Source organism: Poromitra crassiceps (genome assembly GCF_964638095.1).
Source record: "Poromitra crassiceps genome assembly, chromosome: 22".
In the NCBI taxonomy this organism is placed as follows: Eukaryota; Metazoa; Chordata; class Actinopteri; order Beryciformes; family Melamphaidae; genus Poromitra; species Poromitra crassiceps.
The window spans coordinates 3185215-3203192 of NC_139647.1; the positions used below are offsets into that span (position 1 = coordinate 3185215).

At 42.9% G+C, this 17978-nt stretch overlaps 1 protein-coding gene across 1 annotated transcript; it reads left to right on the forward strand.

The window, feature by feature from the left end:
* On the forward strand, positions 1 to 4881 carry ubtd1a (ubiquitin domain containing 1a; the record flags this gene model as incomplete). The annotated part of the gene is made up of 4 exons (XM_083658241.1): positions 1 to 93; positions 2526 to 2753; positions 4270 to 4455; positions 4673 to 4881. Exons 1-4 carry the CDS (start codon positions 21 to 23, stop codon positions 4879 to 4881), a joined length of 696 nt encoding a protein of 231 aa, XP_083514367.1. The 5' UTR covers positions 1 to 20.
* Positions 4882 to 17978: the final 13097 nt, after the last annotated feature.

Here is a 17978-nt window from a genome sequence, read left to right on the forward strand (position 1 = left end):
AACCTCAAAAAAGAAAAGCTATGGGAGTAACAAACTCCAGGGAATCCAGCTACTATCATGCTGCTGATATGCCCACTAGAGCGATGCTGAAAAGTAAGTATGGATTCAGTTAGTGGGCAGAATCATTTGTTGTGCTTCTTTTCTGTTTTCATACTCTGTTGTGCGATTATCTGTCTCTTTTGTTTTGAGTCTGAGATCATTTTGCTGTGTTCTCTTGAACTTGTGTAACAACGTTTATATGAATTGTTAGTTCACAGAGATCAGTTATAGATCAGTCACCCTAGCTAAACAAAGTAAATAAATGATAATGAAAAAGGCTAAAAACACAAGAAAAGCAAATGTCCCCCTATCCCACATTCCCAACCAAGGCTGGTGGTTCTGGTCCAGTCCCATCACCTTCAGGGTTTGTGTACAGTGGACTGGGCTATATACTGTAGCACTACTGAGCCCTTTCCCCCGATTCTAGTACAGACACAACCAAACCAAACCAAAATGCTGTGCAAAATAGGGATGTAACGATAACCGGTTTTAATGATAACCGTGATAAAATTACTTACAATAACCGTACCGTTTCAAATGATCATTATCATTAAAACCGTGGTACCGTGATTACAGTGTTTTTAAAAACATGGTAAATACTGTCCATCATCAACCAAAGTTGGCAACCGTCTCCCAGATGCAAACATGCAGCCTTGGAGAAATGTTTTCAGTGAGTGTATTGGTACTTTCAGCACATTCTAACAAACCGGGATAATACTGATAACCGTGATCATTTTGGTCACTATAATCGTGAAATTTTCATATCGTTCCATCTCTATGTGCCAATGTGCTATAACTAAGGCAACCAGTTTTAAACGCAAGTCAAACATGTTCTGTTGAGCTCCTGATGTTGTGCTGGGAGCCATCTCCATGCTTTCCAACAACAACAACAACAACAACAACAACAACTTCTTAAAGGGACAGTTCACCCTAAAATCCCAAATACATATTTTTACTATAGTGCTATTTATCCATCTAGATTGTTTTGTGTTAGTTGCTTGAGTTTTGGACATATCAGCTGTAGTGATCTCTTGCCTCTCAGATACTACGACTGTGTGTAGTCGGCAAAGGGCCAGGTTTAGGATCAATTGAGGCAATGTGATCAGACAATGTGATTGATCATGGATTGGCAGTTGGATTTCTGCCTGCTTGCTGTGGAAAGCCCCCATACATGATCTCTGCGGTAAAACAGCTCTGCGCCTACTCGATTTGCCCACCGTGCGCTGAGGTCAAAGTTCAAATTGTATAAACTTTGACCTACTTTATATCGCTGACCTTTCTCTGCTCTACCTCGCGGTGAGAAGAGAAGATGGCTTATCATGTGGAGGCCACTGGCCAAAGAGTGCTCATCTCCCCAACCCAATACCTTATTATGGGATAGAGGGAGATAAATACTGTTATGTAGAACCTGATTACTGCCTATAAGCCACTGGTGTGTGCTTGCGTGTGTGTGTCTGTGTGTCCGTGAGCTTGTAGGCTGTGTGTATTGCTTGCGTGTGTGTGTGTGTGTGTGTGTGTGTGTGTGTGTGTGTGTGCTTGTTGGCTGTGTGTATTTGTTACGTTCAGTAATCCACAGCACTATAAATAATCACTTTGCTTTTCCTCCCTCTGTGAATCAAAGTGACTTTCACACAGAGCACTCCACTCTGCCAGCACTCAGACTGGACAAGGCAGCACAGAAACATCTCTAAGTAGCCAAAGTGGCTTGTTGTTTTTGGTGCTCTACAGATATGAGTGAGTGGCTTTATTTAGCCCATGGCTAGGCTGACCTAGTGTCCTCTAGTCTAGAGAGAGAGTGGCGTCAGCGGAGGACCAAAATGCGAGACTCATTAGCCAATGAACAGCCAGGAATGGGTCTCGCGCTACTTTTGCATGCTAAAATAAAGCTGATAATGTACAATTTGATTCAAGGGGGAAAAAACCCTTTCAGAGTACAACACAAACTGTCTATTTTGCTGCAACTCGACAGTGCTGCTTAATCCAGGACCTTACTTCCTGGAACTCTTGAGAGTAAAAAACTGGTCCATTGGAGTGAATGGAGATGTCGGAACTCTTCTATTATACGGCTCTGGGCTGACCCATTTGGGGCCCGCGGGCCAAACCTGGCCCACGCTCAGTTTGTTTTGGCCCTCCATGGTTTTGAAAGGAAAAAGATCACAGCCTATATTACTGTCTTTCAGAGGCTGTGGTGGGGTCATTTTTAAAGCTAGCTTGATGATACTTTTACCACATAAAATTAGAAGACCTATTTTAATTTTAGAATGTAATTTTTCTATCAAATAATATAATTTCATGTAATTTGACATAACATCAAGATTTATTTTTGGCCCACAGCCATCCATCCAGATCAATTTGGGCCCTTCATAGGAAAGGACATGGGCTGAGTTGTGTATTTACATGTGCTAGCTGAGGGACAGGGCTATTGTTAAATGAGCTGCAAATGGTAACCTGCAAATTTAACCCTCCGTACTCTTGCTTTCTCTCAGGACGGAACGAACCCCTGAAGAAGGAGCGTCCAAAATGGAAGAGTGAGTATCCGATGACAGAGGGCCAGCTGCGGAGTAAGAGGGATGAGTTTTGGGATACGGCACCGGCCTTTGACGGGAGGAAGGAGATCTGGGATGCACTCAGAGCAGCGACGGTGGCTGCAGAGTGCAGCGACCTGGAGCTAGCACAGGCTATAGTGGACGGAGCCTCCATCACACTGCCTCATGGTACGAAAACACGCACGCACGCACGCACGCAGCAGCATCGTCCTCTTAGCGTTATTTTCCATGACTATTACTATTCCCGATGCCCTGGGCTGCTGTGACCTTGCGATCATAATCATAATTGATTGTGATGTCATAACCGATTAGAATGGTGCAAAGCCGTGTTCTGATTGGTCAATTTGCACAGATCCGACACCGCACTTCCTTCCTCGGGCCCCCCGCAACACACCCGCCAAGTTTGAAGTCGATGGGACGAACGATGCCCGAGTTACACGGAGGACACAGACACGCACACACACACACACACACACACACACGCACACACGTGCACACACACACACACAGACACACACACACACACACACACACACACACGCACGCACGCACACACACACACACACAGACACACACACACACACACACACACACACACACACAGACAGACAGACAGATTCCTGGAATTAGTAGATAGATGCTGGTATGGAAATGTGCTTGATCCAGCTATGTTGTAAAGGTCCCGGTACTTTACGTGCCAATACTCACAAATTGTCACAATTATATAATTCTCAAAATGTCAGAGGTCAGTCTGCAGAATCCCGTGTATCGGTTGGTCAGAGATGATTAATAGTTACATAATAGTCCCAGCGCTGCGTGACCAGACCAGAGCGGATGGATTCCTACTCATAAATCCATGGCAGAGTTGGATGGATCTGCACACGTGCAGAAGTGATTTTTACTCATAACCTTCTCACTGGTTGTAAAGCAAGTTTATTTGTAGAGCACATTTCATACACAGAGGTGTATGAAGTGCTTTAAATAAAATCGATAAAAGACATAAAATAGATAAAAGAAAAGAGTCTACAGAAATAAAACAGATGTGGAAAAAGATCAGGTTCATGTAAAAGAACAAGCGAAGTGCATTACTGTACATTAAAATGTGAAAAACAAGTAACATTGAGAGATATGTTACCCCTTCAAATGAAATATAGAATTGTGGCCAAAAAAATAGTAGCACGTTACTTCTTGGTATTTCCAGTCGCACTTTTGTGAGTGAATCCATAATGCGCATTCTTTTCAAATATAAGCAGCATTCCTATAATCTTCCTGTTTAATGCAAACTTTGCCTCAATCCTGCTGTCATTTTTGATCAGAGTCCTGCCTGATCTCACTGCACTGCTGCAGAGGTCACCGCCTGACCTTTGACCCGACACTAGTACAGAAGAAAATCATCTTTCCTCGCTCAGTCAAGTTGCTCTAGAATTCAAAAATTTAAGGGGCCCCTGAATATGTCATTCAGATTATATCTTCCTGTCTTTGCCTTGTAGGAGGACACTGATGTACTGTAGGTAAATAAATGTTATGATGGCCTCATCCTTTCCACTGGCAATATTGAGTTATGGACACTGGTTGGGATTAGAGACAGGGTTTGTGTGTATGATGAGGGTGATATTCAGTTACTGGTAGCCATTTGACTGAAATGCAAACCGACTGTTCAAATTGTTCTCTCTTCCCTCCCCAGGCTCTCTAACAGAGAGCTATGATGAACTGGGCAACCGCTACCAGCTCCCAGCCTACACTTTAGCCCCGCCCCTCAACCTCATCAATGAAACGACCAATGAGAGCGAGGTCTCTGAACACACAGAGAAACAAGCTCCACCCCCTCCGCCCAAACAGGAGTTCCAGCTGCGGGTGCGGTTGTCGACCGGTAAGAAACACCCAGCACCAAAGTAATGCCTGTTTCCAGTCCCCAGAACACCAGATAATTACCGTATGTATAATGAAACATTTCTCCACGTCGTTCATTAAACTTTTATCTCATCAATCTAGGCTAGTAGGGACTGATTCAGAATTCACGGTTTCCAGTGTCTCACATGTTCGGAAATGAGAATCGAGTGTATTTTTACGCCTTGTGTCTTTCTCAGGCAAAGACTTGCGCCTGACAGCCAGCATGGCAGACTCCATCGGCGAGCTGAAGAAGCAGTTGGAAGGACAGGAAGACATCGACGTGGCCCATCAGAGGTGGTTCTTCTCTGGGAAGCTCCTCACCGACAAGACCCGCCTCCAAGACACCAAGATGCAGAAGGACTTTGTCATCCAGGTCATTGTCAATCAAAACCCTCCAGCCAGTTAACTGAGGAGAGAGAGACACAGAATGGACTGAAGAGAAAGGACATCCAGAGTGAGGGGCAGGGATGGGGGTAATGTTAGAGCTTGAATTTATTTTCCAGCAGGTACTGCAGTGCAATTTTTGTGTAAATTTTTATAAAACGTTTGTTTGCTTTTGTATTGCTCCTTTTTGTATTTTTCCTCATTTTCCCAAATTAAGTAAAAGAAATGCTGCAAAGTATTGAAACATGTTTTTCACATTTCCCCCCCACGTTTTCTCCCAATTGTACTTGGCCAATTTCACCCTGCTGTCCTGGTTGCTGCTCCACCCCCTCTGCCGATCTGGGGAGAATTGTAGACTAGCACGCGCTTCCTCCGATATATGTGCAGTCGCCAGCCACTTCTTTTCACCTGATAGCGAGGAGTTTTGCCGGCAGGAAGTAGCACGTGAGAGGATCACACCATGTGACCAGGACACATACACCACCCACAGACACGGCCAGTTGTGCCTGTATGGATGCCGGAGGTAACATAGGGGCTCATGCGACCCTCGTGTGGGTAGGCAGGGAATCTACCGCTGTGCTACCCAGACACCCGCACTGAAACACTTTTCAAAGTAGAATCCGTATAATCTGTCTTTTTCTGGACGGACATCGGTCTTCCTTCATCAGTCATCGACTCACCGCCCTTTTTGTTAGTGCTCATTGATCAAAGATCTGATCAGCCTGAGGATCCAACTAAGGAAAAGGCGATTCTCTTTTTACGGCTGCTGTTGTTTTCTTTGAGAGGACAGAAAACGAGAAAAAAACAAGTTCCCAATGTGTGTTGTTCCATGTCGTGTCATGTGAATATGTACATGTGTGAAATTAATGTACACATTTTCAAATCACAACTGTAAATGTTATTGAAAACAGACGGTAATGAAGGGACCCTTTTAAAAGGTAAGAATTAGATTTATTCTCATGTCATCACTCCAAACAGAATTTGATTAAATGCTGTAGTTTTTATGTGCAATAATGATGCTCACTGTACTTGACTGTATTGTGAATAAATATTGTAAATTTAAATCATTGTCCATGATGCTGATTATTATAGTACCACAGGCACGCTAATACCACAAGTTCAAGTTAGTTTATTTATTACAGCTCTTTATCACATACATGTCTCAAAGGGCTACCGGTATACAATTAGCCTAGAGATCTAACTAATCAACTATAGAACAGAATTCGAAAATGTGCCCGCGCACACACACACAAACATGTGTATATTAACACAAACTAGAGCAATTCATGGATTTATCTTGTGTGTGAACTCATGTGACTGTTCAAGTTTCCATTTTGACGATTTTTTTTTTAAACCATAGACAGCAATTAAATGGTTACTCTCCTGTGTGGATGCTCATATGTCTCTTTAAGTGTTCTGTACGACTATAACTTTTATCACAGACTGGGCAGTTAAATGGTCTCTCTCCTGTGTGGATTCTCATGTGTCTCTTCAAGTGCCCTGTATAACCAAAACATTTACCACAGACCGGGCAATTAAATGGTTTCGTTCCTGTGTGGATTGTCATGTGCATCAGCAGGGTTCCCTTGCGGTCAAATCTTTCACCACAAAGTGCACAAATAAAAGGTTTCTTCCCAAGTACTTGGCTGTTTTTCTGAGAGTCTGAACCTGACTGAGTCTCCATCCAATAATCATTGTGATCACTGTCTTGAGGTGCAGGTTCAGAAGAGTGTGACATCTTGCCAGCACTAGATGGATCTAAGTTCCTGGCTGGTTCTGATGCTCCACTCGCCTGGTATCCAGCCCCTATGAAGCCATATGGATCACTATACAAATTCAAAGAGTGCTGAAAACTGCCATTCATTGGGGTTGGATACCAGCCTGATGCTCCACAGTCCTCTCCTTCAGCTCCTGTTTTCATCTGTTCAGTTGAGCTGCTGGCTAGAGGCTCTGCCTCTCTGTTCTCCTCAGTTTGTCTTTGATGAAGCTGTGAGGACTGAGTGTTCTCTTCATCATCTTCACTCTTCACAGGGACAGGAGTGAATGGGAACTCGGTGAGATCAGCCTCCTCCAGCCCTTGAAGCTGCTCTCCCTCCGGACTGGTCCAGACTTCCTCCTGGTCCTCTTCAATGTGTGGGGACTCTGGGTCCTCCTGAAGCTGCTCTCCCTCCGGACTGGTCCAGAGTTCCTCCTGTTCCTCTTTAATGTGTGGGGACTCCGGGTCCTCCTGGTCCAGACTGGGGCTCCAGTCCTCCTGCTGCTCATGGGGAACCAACAGCTGCTGGAGGTCTGCTCCGTGTAACCGCACTTCAGGACGTAAAACAGTGTCCAGTAACTTTTGTTGCCGGTCGATCTGCTCTTTGAAACGAGACGCGTTCTCCTCGTACTCTGCTATCGTTCTTTCAACCAGCCCAAATATCTCTTCAACAGCCGCTGCTAGTCGCTGGTCGACCAACGCTCTCAGCTTTTGGACTTTAACGTTAGCCATGTACACAGTCAGTGACAGAAACGTTTCCTCTTGAACTAACTGAACTAACGTTACTTACTGACAAACTGGTTAATAATAGCTTCACGATACCACTTAGCACGTGTCCTCATTTTTTGCAGGACTAAGCGAATTCAAACGAAACCATGCGGCAACCCCCCGGGTCTGAAATGAAATAGTATCCAACAACAATGAATGCGGAAGACCGGAAGTGCATTGGCTTCTTCAGCTTGCTTTTAAGGTGGTTGTCATCCAAGTGTTGCATTACCGCCACCTACTGGACAAGCAGGGGGCGACCAGTAAAAAAAAATACCACACTGGCTGCAAAAAAGAAGTCAGACAATTCTATGGGAAAATGACCCTACTTCTCACTTGTTTTAATACCTCATTAGTTTCAGGTCTTCTCCAATACAGCATGATGTTCATTTAGTAAATTATGGTCCCATTTAGAGTAAAATAGACGGGGTGTGGCCGTGACTCCTTACTGTATGCTGCCTTCAATTGCTCCAAATAAACTGCTTCAGACTACAGATTCATTCAAGTGTCTTTGATCAGAAATAATGATCAGATTAGAATAGATGCATTAGATTAATTAGGCTATAGAACAGACATGTGTAGGAAAGTATTGTCAAGTGCTGTAAACTGATTAACTCTTAACAGTACATGTGAAGTGTCTCACTCATGACTGCCTAACAAGAATTAGCCTCTTGATGAGGCGCAAATGCCCTGCTATTTATTTTTTATTTCATCACAACATAACAGGATTTTGAAATGCTGTCGTTTTTATGTGCAATATGATGCTCACTGTACTTGACTAAATTGTGAATATTGTACATTTAAATCAAATCATTTTCAATGATTGAGTACCACAGACGCACTATAACACAAGTTCAGGTTTGTTTATTTATAGGCTACAGCTCTTCATTACATATATGTCTCAAATGTCTTTACAATGAGCCTAGCTCGATCTAACTAATAAAACAATCAAGCATAGAACAGAATTATCTTACTACTATAATATGGCGGCCCAGTTCCGCTCCATGGTTTTGTGCGAAGTGCATGGATTTCTAGTATCAATACACACATACACACACACACACACACACACACAGCATTAAGGGGTTTCTCTTCGGTGTGGTAACTCGTGTAAATGTTCAAGTTTCCATTTTGACTATACCGCAGTCAGACAGCTCATATGGACGCTCATATGCCTCTTCAAGTGTTCTGTACGACCAAAACTTTTAGCACAGACTGGACAATTGAATGGCCTCTCTCCTGTGTGGAATATCATGTGTCTCTTCAAGTGTCCTGTACGAACAAAACTTTTACCGCAGACTGGACAATTGAATGGCCTCTCGCCTGTGTGGGTTTTCAAGTGTGACGTCAAGTGTCCTTTATAAGCAAAACTTTTACCACAAACTACGCAATGAAATGGCTTCTCTCCTGTGTGGATTCTCATGTGGATCAGCAGGGTTCCCTTGCGATCAAATCTTTTACCACAACATGAGCAAATAAAGTGTTTCTTCTCAAGTACTTCACTGTTTTTCTGTGAGTCTAAACTTGACTGAGGTTCCCTCGCCTCCATCCAATAATCATCATCATCATCATCAATGTCTAGAGGTGCAGATTCAGAAGAGTGTGAAGTCTTGCCAGCACTAGTTGGTTGTAAATCATAAGATGGATCTAAGTTCCTGGCTGGTTCTGATGCTCCACTCGCCTGGTATCCAGCTTCTATGAAGCCATATGGATCACTATGCAAATTCAAAGAGTGCTGAAAACTGCCATTCATTGGGGTTGGATACCAGCCTGATGCTCCACAGTCCTCTCCATCAGCTCCTGTTTTCATCTGTTCAGTTGAGCTGCTGGCTAGAGGCTCTGCCTCTCTGTTCTCCTCAGTTTGGCTTTGATGAAGGCGCTGTGAGGACTGAGGTTTCTCTTCATCATCTTCAGTGCATTCCCCCTGGTCTTGAAGCTGATCTCCCTGCTGACTGGTCCAGAGTTCCTCCTGTTCCTCTTTGATGTGTGGGGGCTCTGGGTCCTCCTGAAGCTGCTCTCCCTCCTGACTGGCCCAGAGTTCCCCCTGTTCCTCTTCAATGTCTGGGTCCTCCTGGTCCAGACTGGGGCTCCAGTCCTGCTGCTCAGAGGAGAGGCCTGCTCTGTGTAACCGTACTTCAGGATCTAAAACGGTGTCCAGTAACTTTTGTTGTCGGTCGATCTGCTCTTTGAAACGAGACGCGTTCTCCTCGTACTCTGCTATCGTTCTTTCAACCAGCCCAAATATCTCTTCAGCAGCCGCTGCTAGTCGCTGGTTGACCAACGCTCTCAGCTTTTGGACTTTAACGTTAGCCATTTACACAGTGACTGAAACGTTTCCTGCCGAACTAGCTAACGTTACTTACTGACAAACTGTTCAATAGCTTCACGACACCAGTTGAATGAACGTATCCTCATTTTTTGCAGGACAACAATACAAACCATGAGGCAACTAAACCCCCCGGTCTGAAATGAAAATAGTATCAACAATGGCTGCGGTTTGCGGAAGTGCATTGGCTTCTTCTTCTACTTTTGAGTTTTAAGACGGTTGTCATGCAAGTGTTGCATTACTGCCATCTACTGGATTTTAACAAGCAGGGGGCGACCAGTAAAAAAAAGACTACTTGTTGCAAAAATAAGTCCGATTATGTTCTATGGGAACATGATTGACCCTACTTCTCACTTAATTTACTACCTCAATAGTTTAAAGTCTTCTCCAATACAGCATGATGTTCATTTCTTAAATTATGCTCCAAATTAGAGAGTAAAATAGAAGGGGTGTGCCTTTGGTCAGAAATAATGATGAGATTAGATGCATTCGATTATTTAATTAGACTAAAGAACAGATATGTGCAGGATAAAGGTGACCAGTCGTACATGATTAACAGGGACACTCCCAGTTTCTGGTGACCTGTCCCCAGCTGGAGCTGTCCCCGAAAATGTCCCAGATTTTCTACTCCTCGTCCGTGGTTGACATTACTGTCTTTCAAATACTCTAGCGGGTTAATTTTTAAAGCTATAGTGGAGATACTTATAGGATATGAAACTAGAAGACCTAAGGCATCCATTGGTCCCAAACATATCTACAGATGTTACTCATTTAGTGCAATCTCCAAATGTCAAATATTTTTTATATCAATGCATGCATTTCTCTATGGTCTTCCTCAAGGTCTGGGTGGTGTTTTGGAGGGATATCAGTCAACCTGCACCATCGTTTTATTACAGTAAAACAGTTACCATGATCAAAATACATGAAACTGGAATCATCTCCCCTTTCCGCCCATATATAATATAACATTGAATATGTCAATGTTATATTGGGTGCAAAACTGGACATGTCCGAATTGTAATCTCAGAAATCTGGTCACCTTATTGTAGGATTGTCAATTGCTTTGTAAACCAATTAACTCCAACAGTGCATTATGTGAAGTGTCTCACTCATGACTGCCTGACTTGAATTTGCCTCTTGATGAGGCGCAAATGTCCTGCTGATTATGTTTATTCCATCACTACAAACAGGAGTTGATGAAATTCTGTAGTTTTTATGTGCAATATGATGCTCATTGTACTTGACTAAATTGTGAATATTGTAAATTTAAATCAAATCATTTTCCATAATCAAGTGAGACTAGACACACTATACCACATGTTCAGGTTTGTTTATTTAGGCTACAGCTCTTCATTACATATATGTCTCAAATGTCTTTACAATGAGCCTAGCTAGATCCAAATAATAAAACAATCAAGCACAGAACAGAATTATCTTACTACTATAAGACGGCCCGGTTCTGCTCTGCGGTTTTGTGCGAAGCGCATGGATTTCTAGTATCATTAACACACACACACACACACACACACACACACACACTGAGCATTAAGGCTGGGGTTTCTCTTCTGTGTGGTAACTCATGTGAATGTTCAAGTTTCCATTAGAGTGCAGTCAGACAGCAGTTAAATGCTTACTGTCCCATGTGGACGCTCATATGTTTCTTCAAGTGGTCTGTACGAGTATAACTTTTACCGCAGACTGGGCAGTTAAATTTCTCTCCTGTGTGGATTCTCATGTGTCTCCTCAAGTGTCCTGCATAACCAAAACATTGACCACAGACTGGGCAATTAAATGGTTTATCTCCTGTGTGGCATTTCATGTGTGACTTCAAGTTTCCTTTATAAGCAAAACTTTTACCACAAACTGAACAATTAAATGGCTTCTCTCCTGTGTGAATTATCATGTGATTCAGCAGAGTTCCCTTGAGGCCAAATCTTTTACCACAACATGTGCAAATAAAGTGTTTCCTATCATCAAGTACTTCACTGTTTTCCTGTGAGTATAAACATGACTGAGGTTCCCTAGTCTCTATGCAATCATCATCATCATCATCAGCATCATCATCACTGTCCAGATCTGCAGATTCAGAAGAGTGTGAAGTCTTGCCAGCACTAGTTGGATCTAAGTTCCTGGCTGGTTCTGATGCTCCACTCGCCTGGTATCCAGCCCCTATGAAGCCATATGGATCACTATGCAAATTCAAAGAGTGCTGAAAACTGCCATTCATAGGGGCTGGATACCAGCCTGATGCTCCACAGTCCTCTCCATCAGGTCCTGTTTTCATCTGTTCAGTTGAGCTGCTGGCTAGAGGCTCTGCCTCTCTGTTCTCCTCAGTTTGGCTTTGATGAAGGCGCTGTGAGGACTGAGGTTTCTCTTCATCATCTTCAGTGAATTCCCCCTGGTCTTGAAGCTGATCTCCCTGCTGACTGGTCCAGAGTTCCTCCTGTTCCTCTTTGATGTGTGGGGGCTCTGGGTCCTCCTGAAGCTGCTCTCCCTCCTGACTGGCACAGAGTTCCCCCTGTTCCTCTTCAATGTCTGGGTCCTCCTGGTCCAGACTGGGGCTCCAGTCCTGCTGCTCAGAGAGGCCTGCTCTGTGTAACCGTACTTCAGGATCTATAACGGTGTCCAGTAACTTTTGTTGTCGGTCGATCTGCTCTTTGAAACGAGAAGCGTTCTCCTCGTACTCTGCTATCGTTCTTTCAACCAGCCCAAATATCTCTTCAGCAGCCGCTGCTAGTCGCTGGTTGACCAACGCTCTTAGCTTTTGGACTTTAACGTTAGCCATTTACACAGTGACAGAAATGTTTCCTGCTGAACTAGCTAACGTTACTTACTGACAAACTGTTCAATAGCTTCACGGTACCAGTTGAATGAACGTATCCTCATTTTTTGCAGGAACTATAGGGAATACAAACAAACCATGAGGCAACTAAACCCCCCGGTCTGAAATGAAAATAGTGTCCAACAATGGCTGCGGATCGCGGAAGTGCATTGGCTTCTTCTTCTACTTTTGAGTTTTAAGACGGTTGTCATGCAAGTGTTGCATTACTGCCATCTGCTGGATTTTAACAAGCAGGGGGCGACCAGTAAGAAAATGACTACTGGCTGCAAAAATAAGTCTGATTGTATACAAATCTATGGGAGAATTATTTACCCTACTTCTCACTTGATTTACTACCTCAATAGTTTTAAGTCTTCTCCAATACAGCATGATGTTCATTTCTTAAATGATGCTCCAAATTAGAGAGTAAAATAGAAGGGGTGTGCCTTTGGTCAGAAATAATGAGATTAGATTAATTAATTAGACTAAAGAACAGACATGTGCAGGATAAAGGTGACCAGTCGTACATGATTAACACAGGGACAGTCCCAGTTTCTGGTGACCTGTCCCCGGCTGGAGGTGTCCCCGAAAATGTCCCAGATTTTCTACTCCTCGTCCGTGGTCGACATTACTGTCATCCATTGGTCCCAACCATCTCTACGGATGTTACTCATTTAGGGCAATCTCCAAATGTCTTTTTATATATATATATATATACTGTATATATATATATATATATATATATATCAATGCATGCATTTTTCTATGGTGTTCCTCAAGGTCTCTTTGGTGATTTGGAGGGATATCAGTCAACCTGCACCATCGTTTATTACAGTACAACAGTTACCATGATCAAAATACATGAAACCGGAATCGTTTCCCCTTCCCGCCCATATATAATATAACATTGAATATTTCAATGATATATTGGGTGCAAAACTGGACATGTCCCAATTGTAATCTCAGAAATCTGGTCACCTTATTGTAGGATTGTCAATTGCTTTGTAAACCGATGAACTCCAACAGTGCATGATGTGAAGTTTCTCACTCAGGACTGCCTGACTTGAATTTGCCTCTTGATGAGGCGCAAATGTCCTGTTGATTATTTTTATTCCATCACTACAAACAGAAGTTGATGAAATGCTGTAGTTTTTATGTGCAGTACGATGCTCACTGTACTTGACTAAATTGTGAATATTGTCAATTTAAATCCAATCAAATAATTTTCCATAATCCTGATTATTGCAAGTGAGACTACAGACACACTATACCACATGTTCAGGTTTGTTTATTTATAGGCTACAGCTCTTCATTACATATATGTCTCAAATGTCTTTACAATGAGCCTAGCTAGATCTAACTAATAAAACAATCAAGCACAGAACAGAATTATCTTACTACTATAATAAGACGGCCCGGTTCTGCTCTGCGGTTTTGTGCGAAGCGCATGGATTTCTAGTATCAATTAGGGGTGTCAAAAATAATTGATTATAAGATACATCGCGATGCGGACCTGCACGATTCTGCATCGATTCACAAATGTCAAAAATCGATTATTATTATTATTATTTTTTATATAATCAAATAAAATATAATGGAAGTACATGCAGTTGTTTATTTTAATTATGGATCATAATACAATGCAATTCTAAATGCACTTTTATTTTAAAAGTAGCCACACAGTGAGAAAAAAGAAAGTGAGAAAAAAAATCATGTATTCGGGAAAAAAAGTGATGCATCGATTTAAGATCGTTATCGAATCGTAGCCCTCTGAATCGTAATCGAATCTAATCGTGAGGCCAGTGAAGATTCACAGCCCTAGTATCAATACACACACACACACACACACGCTGAGCATTAAGGCCGGCGTTTCTCTTCTGCATGGTAACTCATGTGAATGTTCAAGTTTCCATTAGACTACAGCTTGTATTGCAGTCAGACAGCAGTTAAATGCTTACTGTCCTGTGTGGACGCTCATATGTTTCTTCAAGTGGTCTGTACGAGTATAACTTTTACCACAGACTGGGCAATTACATTTCTCTCCTGTGTGGATTCCCATGTGTCTCCTCAAGTGCCCTGCATAACCAAAACATTGACCACAGACCGGGCAATTAAATGGTTTATCTTTAAATGCCGGTTTCTCTCCTGTGTGGATTCTCATGTGTGTCTTCAAGTTTCCTTTATGAGCAAAACTTTTACCACAAACGGAACAATTAAATGGCTTCTCTCCTGTGTGAGTTATCATGTGATTCAGCAGAGATCCCTTGAGGTCAAATCCTTTACCACAACATGTGCAAATAAAGCGTTTCCTATCAAGGACTTCACTGTTTTCCCGTGAGTATAAACTTGACTGAGGTTCCCTAGTCTCTATGCAATCATCATCAGCATCATCATCACTGTCCAGAGGTGCAGATTCAGAAAAGTGTGAAGTCTTTCCAGCACTAGATGGATCTAAGTTCCTGGCTGGTTCTGATGCTCCACTCGCCTGGTATCCAGCCCCTATGACGCCATATGGATCGCTATGCAAATTCAAAGAGTGCTGAAAACGGCCATTCATAGGGGTTGGATACCAGCCTGATGCTCCACAGTCCTCTCCATCAGCTCCTGTTTTCATCTGTTCAGTTGAGCTGCTGGCTAGAGGCTCTGCCTCTCTGTTCTCCTCAGTTTGTCTTTCATGAAGCTGTGAGGACTGAGGTTTCTCTTCATCATCTTCACTCTTCACAGGAGCAGTGAATGGGAACTCGGTGAGATCAGCCTCCTCCGGCCCTTCTAGCTGCTCTCCCTCCTGACTGATCCAGAGTTCCTCCTGTTCCTCTTTAATGTGTGGGGTCTCTGGGCCCCCCTGGTCCAGACTGGGGCTCCAGTCCTCCTGCTGCTCAGAGGGAACCAACAGCTGCTGGAGGTCTGCTCTGTGTAACCGCACTTCAGGACGTAAAACAGTGTCCAGTAACTTTTGTTGTCGGTCGATCTGCTCTTTGAAACGAGACGCGTTCTCCTCGTACTCTGCTATCGTTCTTTCAACCAGCCCAAATATCTCTTCAGTAGCCGCTGCTAGTCGCTGGTTGACCAACGCTCTCAGATTTTGGACGTTAGCCATTTGCAGTGTGACATAAACGTTTCCTCCTGAACTAACCTAACTAACGTTAGTTACTGACAAACTGGCTAATAGCGTCACGATACCAGTTAGCACGTATCTTAATTTTTTGCAGGACTAAGCGAATACAAACGAAACAAACCATTCGGCAACCCCCGTTCTGAAATGAAAATAGTATCCAAGCCCGCATTCCTGAAGACCGGAAGTGCCTTGGCCTGGTTGTCATCCAAATGTTGCATTACCGCCACCTACTGGATTCTAACAAGCAGGGGCGACCAGTAAAAAAGACTGGCTGCAAAAAGAAATATGGGAAAATGACCCCACTTGTAATTTCAAGTCTTCTCCAATACAGCATGTTGTTCATTTCGTAAATTATGGTCCAATTTAGAATAAAATAGACGGGGTGTGATTGACAGGTCGCCACGACTCCACATTAATGCCTATTTAACTTAGCCTGTAAATTTCATGTACATTCAATGTAAACTCTTATCTAACTCTGACTGTAAATTCATGTAAATCCACTGCCTATTTAACATATATTTAACTCAGTCTGTAAATCTCATGTAAATCCAACGTAAATTCATATTTATCATCCACAGAACACTTCACCACTCATTACATTACGTTACATTACGTCATTTGGCAGACGCTTTTATCCAAAGCGACTTACAATAACACATTTTTGTCAGCAATAGAGCAATCAACTATGGAGCACAGTCTATGACAACTACACAGTGGTACAAATTTAGTTTAGGTTAGTATTTTTTTTTTTTCAGAACTCATGTACATATTGTATATATTGACTCGATTTGATTGCACTTGCAACCTTGCGATTGCCGGTAGTTATCTTCCTACTTCTTGTTTTTATCCCTGTATATTGATGTAACCGCTATGCTGCATACAGCCACTAAGACAAATTCCTCGTATGTACTGTAACTTGCATACTGTGGCAATAAAAGTGATTCTGATATGCTGCCTTCAATTGCTCCAAATAAACTACTTCGGACTACAGATTCATTCAAGTGCCTTTGGTCAGAAATAATGATCAGATCATTAGATGCACTAGATTAATTAATTATGCTAAAGAACAGATGTACAGGATTTCCGGGGACAGTCCCAGCAAGACAGGTGGAGAAATCAAAGAACATAATCATAACCTGCATAATACCACCAGGATCGTGTATTGATATATTAGAAGAAGTTTATCAAGTCAGTCGGGTGAAGTCCAGCGACAGGAAGTAACCCACAGCTCGCAGGACATCAGCACCCCTGATGTTGAGGCAGGTCCTAGCACCGAGGAAAGCAGAGAGGCCAGCCAGCCAAAAAGGGAGAAGATTAGCGGTCTGGATTGGGCTTCTAAATGTGTTTTTCCTCGGATTTTGGCACAAGGGATAGTAACATCTTGTCCTGTGTATTAATTAATACTAAAGCTAGCTTAGGCTAGTGACTGTTGTGAATAGTGCAGCTGACAACTAGGGAAAGACCTAGTGACAGCATGGAAAGACAGCTGACAGGAGGGATTAGACCCCACCGGGGCTGCAATGGGTTAGCTGCTCATTGTGGCAGTAGCCAAGGCCAATAGGCCATTGGTTACACCCAAACTTGCTACGAAACAGAATTATGAAAAAACACCCCTAGAGTCTGCGAGAGCGGGGGCGGAAGATGACTCACCTATGGTTGACATGGTTATTGACTCTGGAACGGACTTGACTATGAGTAGGGAAAACATGTCAGTGGAAGCCACTAGTTCAGATGTAGATGGAAAGAAGCGTCAGGTTTGCTTGTGTGGCTGGCAGAAGGTAACAACTTTGAGGGGCCTTAGAATCCATCAAGGCAGGAAGAGGTGCTTGGTAGAGGGAACACAGGGACCCCGCATTGATAATTATTTCTTAAGAAGTTTATCAAGTCAGTCGGGTGAAGTCCAGCGACAGGAAGTAACCCACAGCTCGCAGGACATCAGCACCCCTGATGTTGAGGCAGGTCCTAGCACCGAGGAAAGCAGAGAGGCCAGCCAGCCAAAAAGGGAGAAGATTAGCGGTCTGGATTGGGCTTCTAAATGTGTTTTTCCTCGGATTTTGGCACAAGGGATAGTAACATCTTGTCCTGTGTATTAATTAATAATTAAACGATAAGATAACAGATATGTATAGTAGATGACAAACAATGATGGTTTTCGTACACATGTGGGGATTTCAATGCAGATTTACTAAACCCAAACCAACACAAATCCAATAGAGAATGAATTAAGACAATGTACAGTATAAGTTTATTTCCTACTATATTAAAGCCAATCAGAATAACAACTGACAGTGCTACATTAATATACAACATTTTCACCAATGAAATTGGGAGCAGAG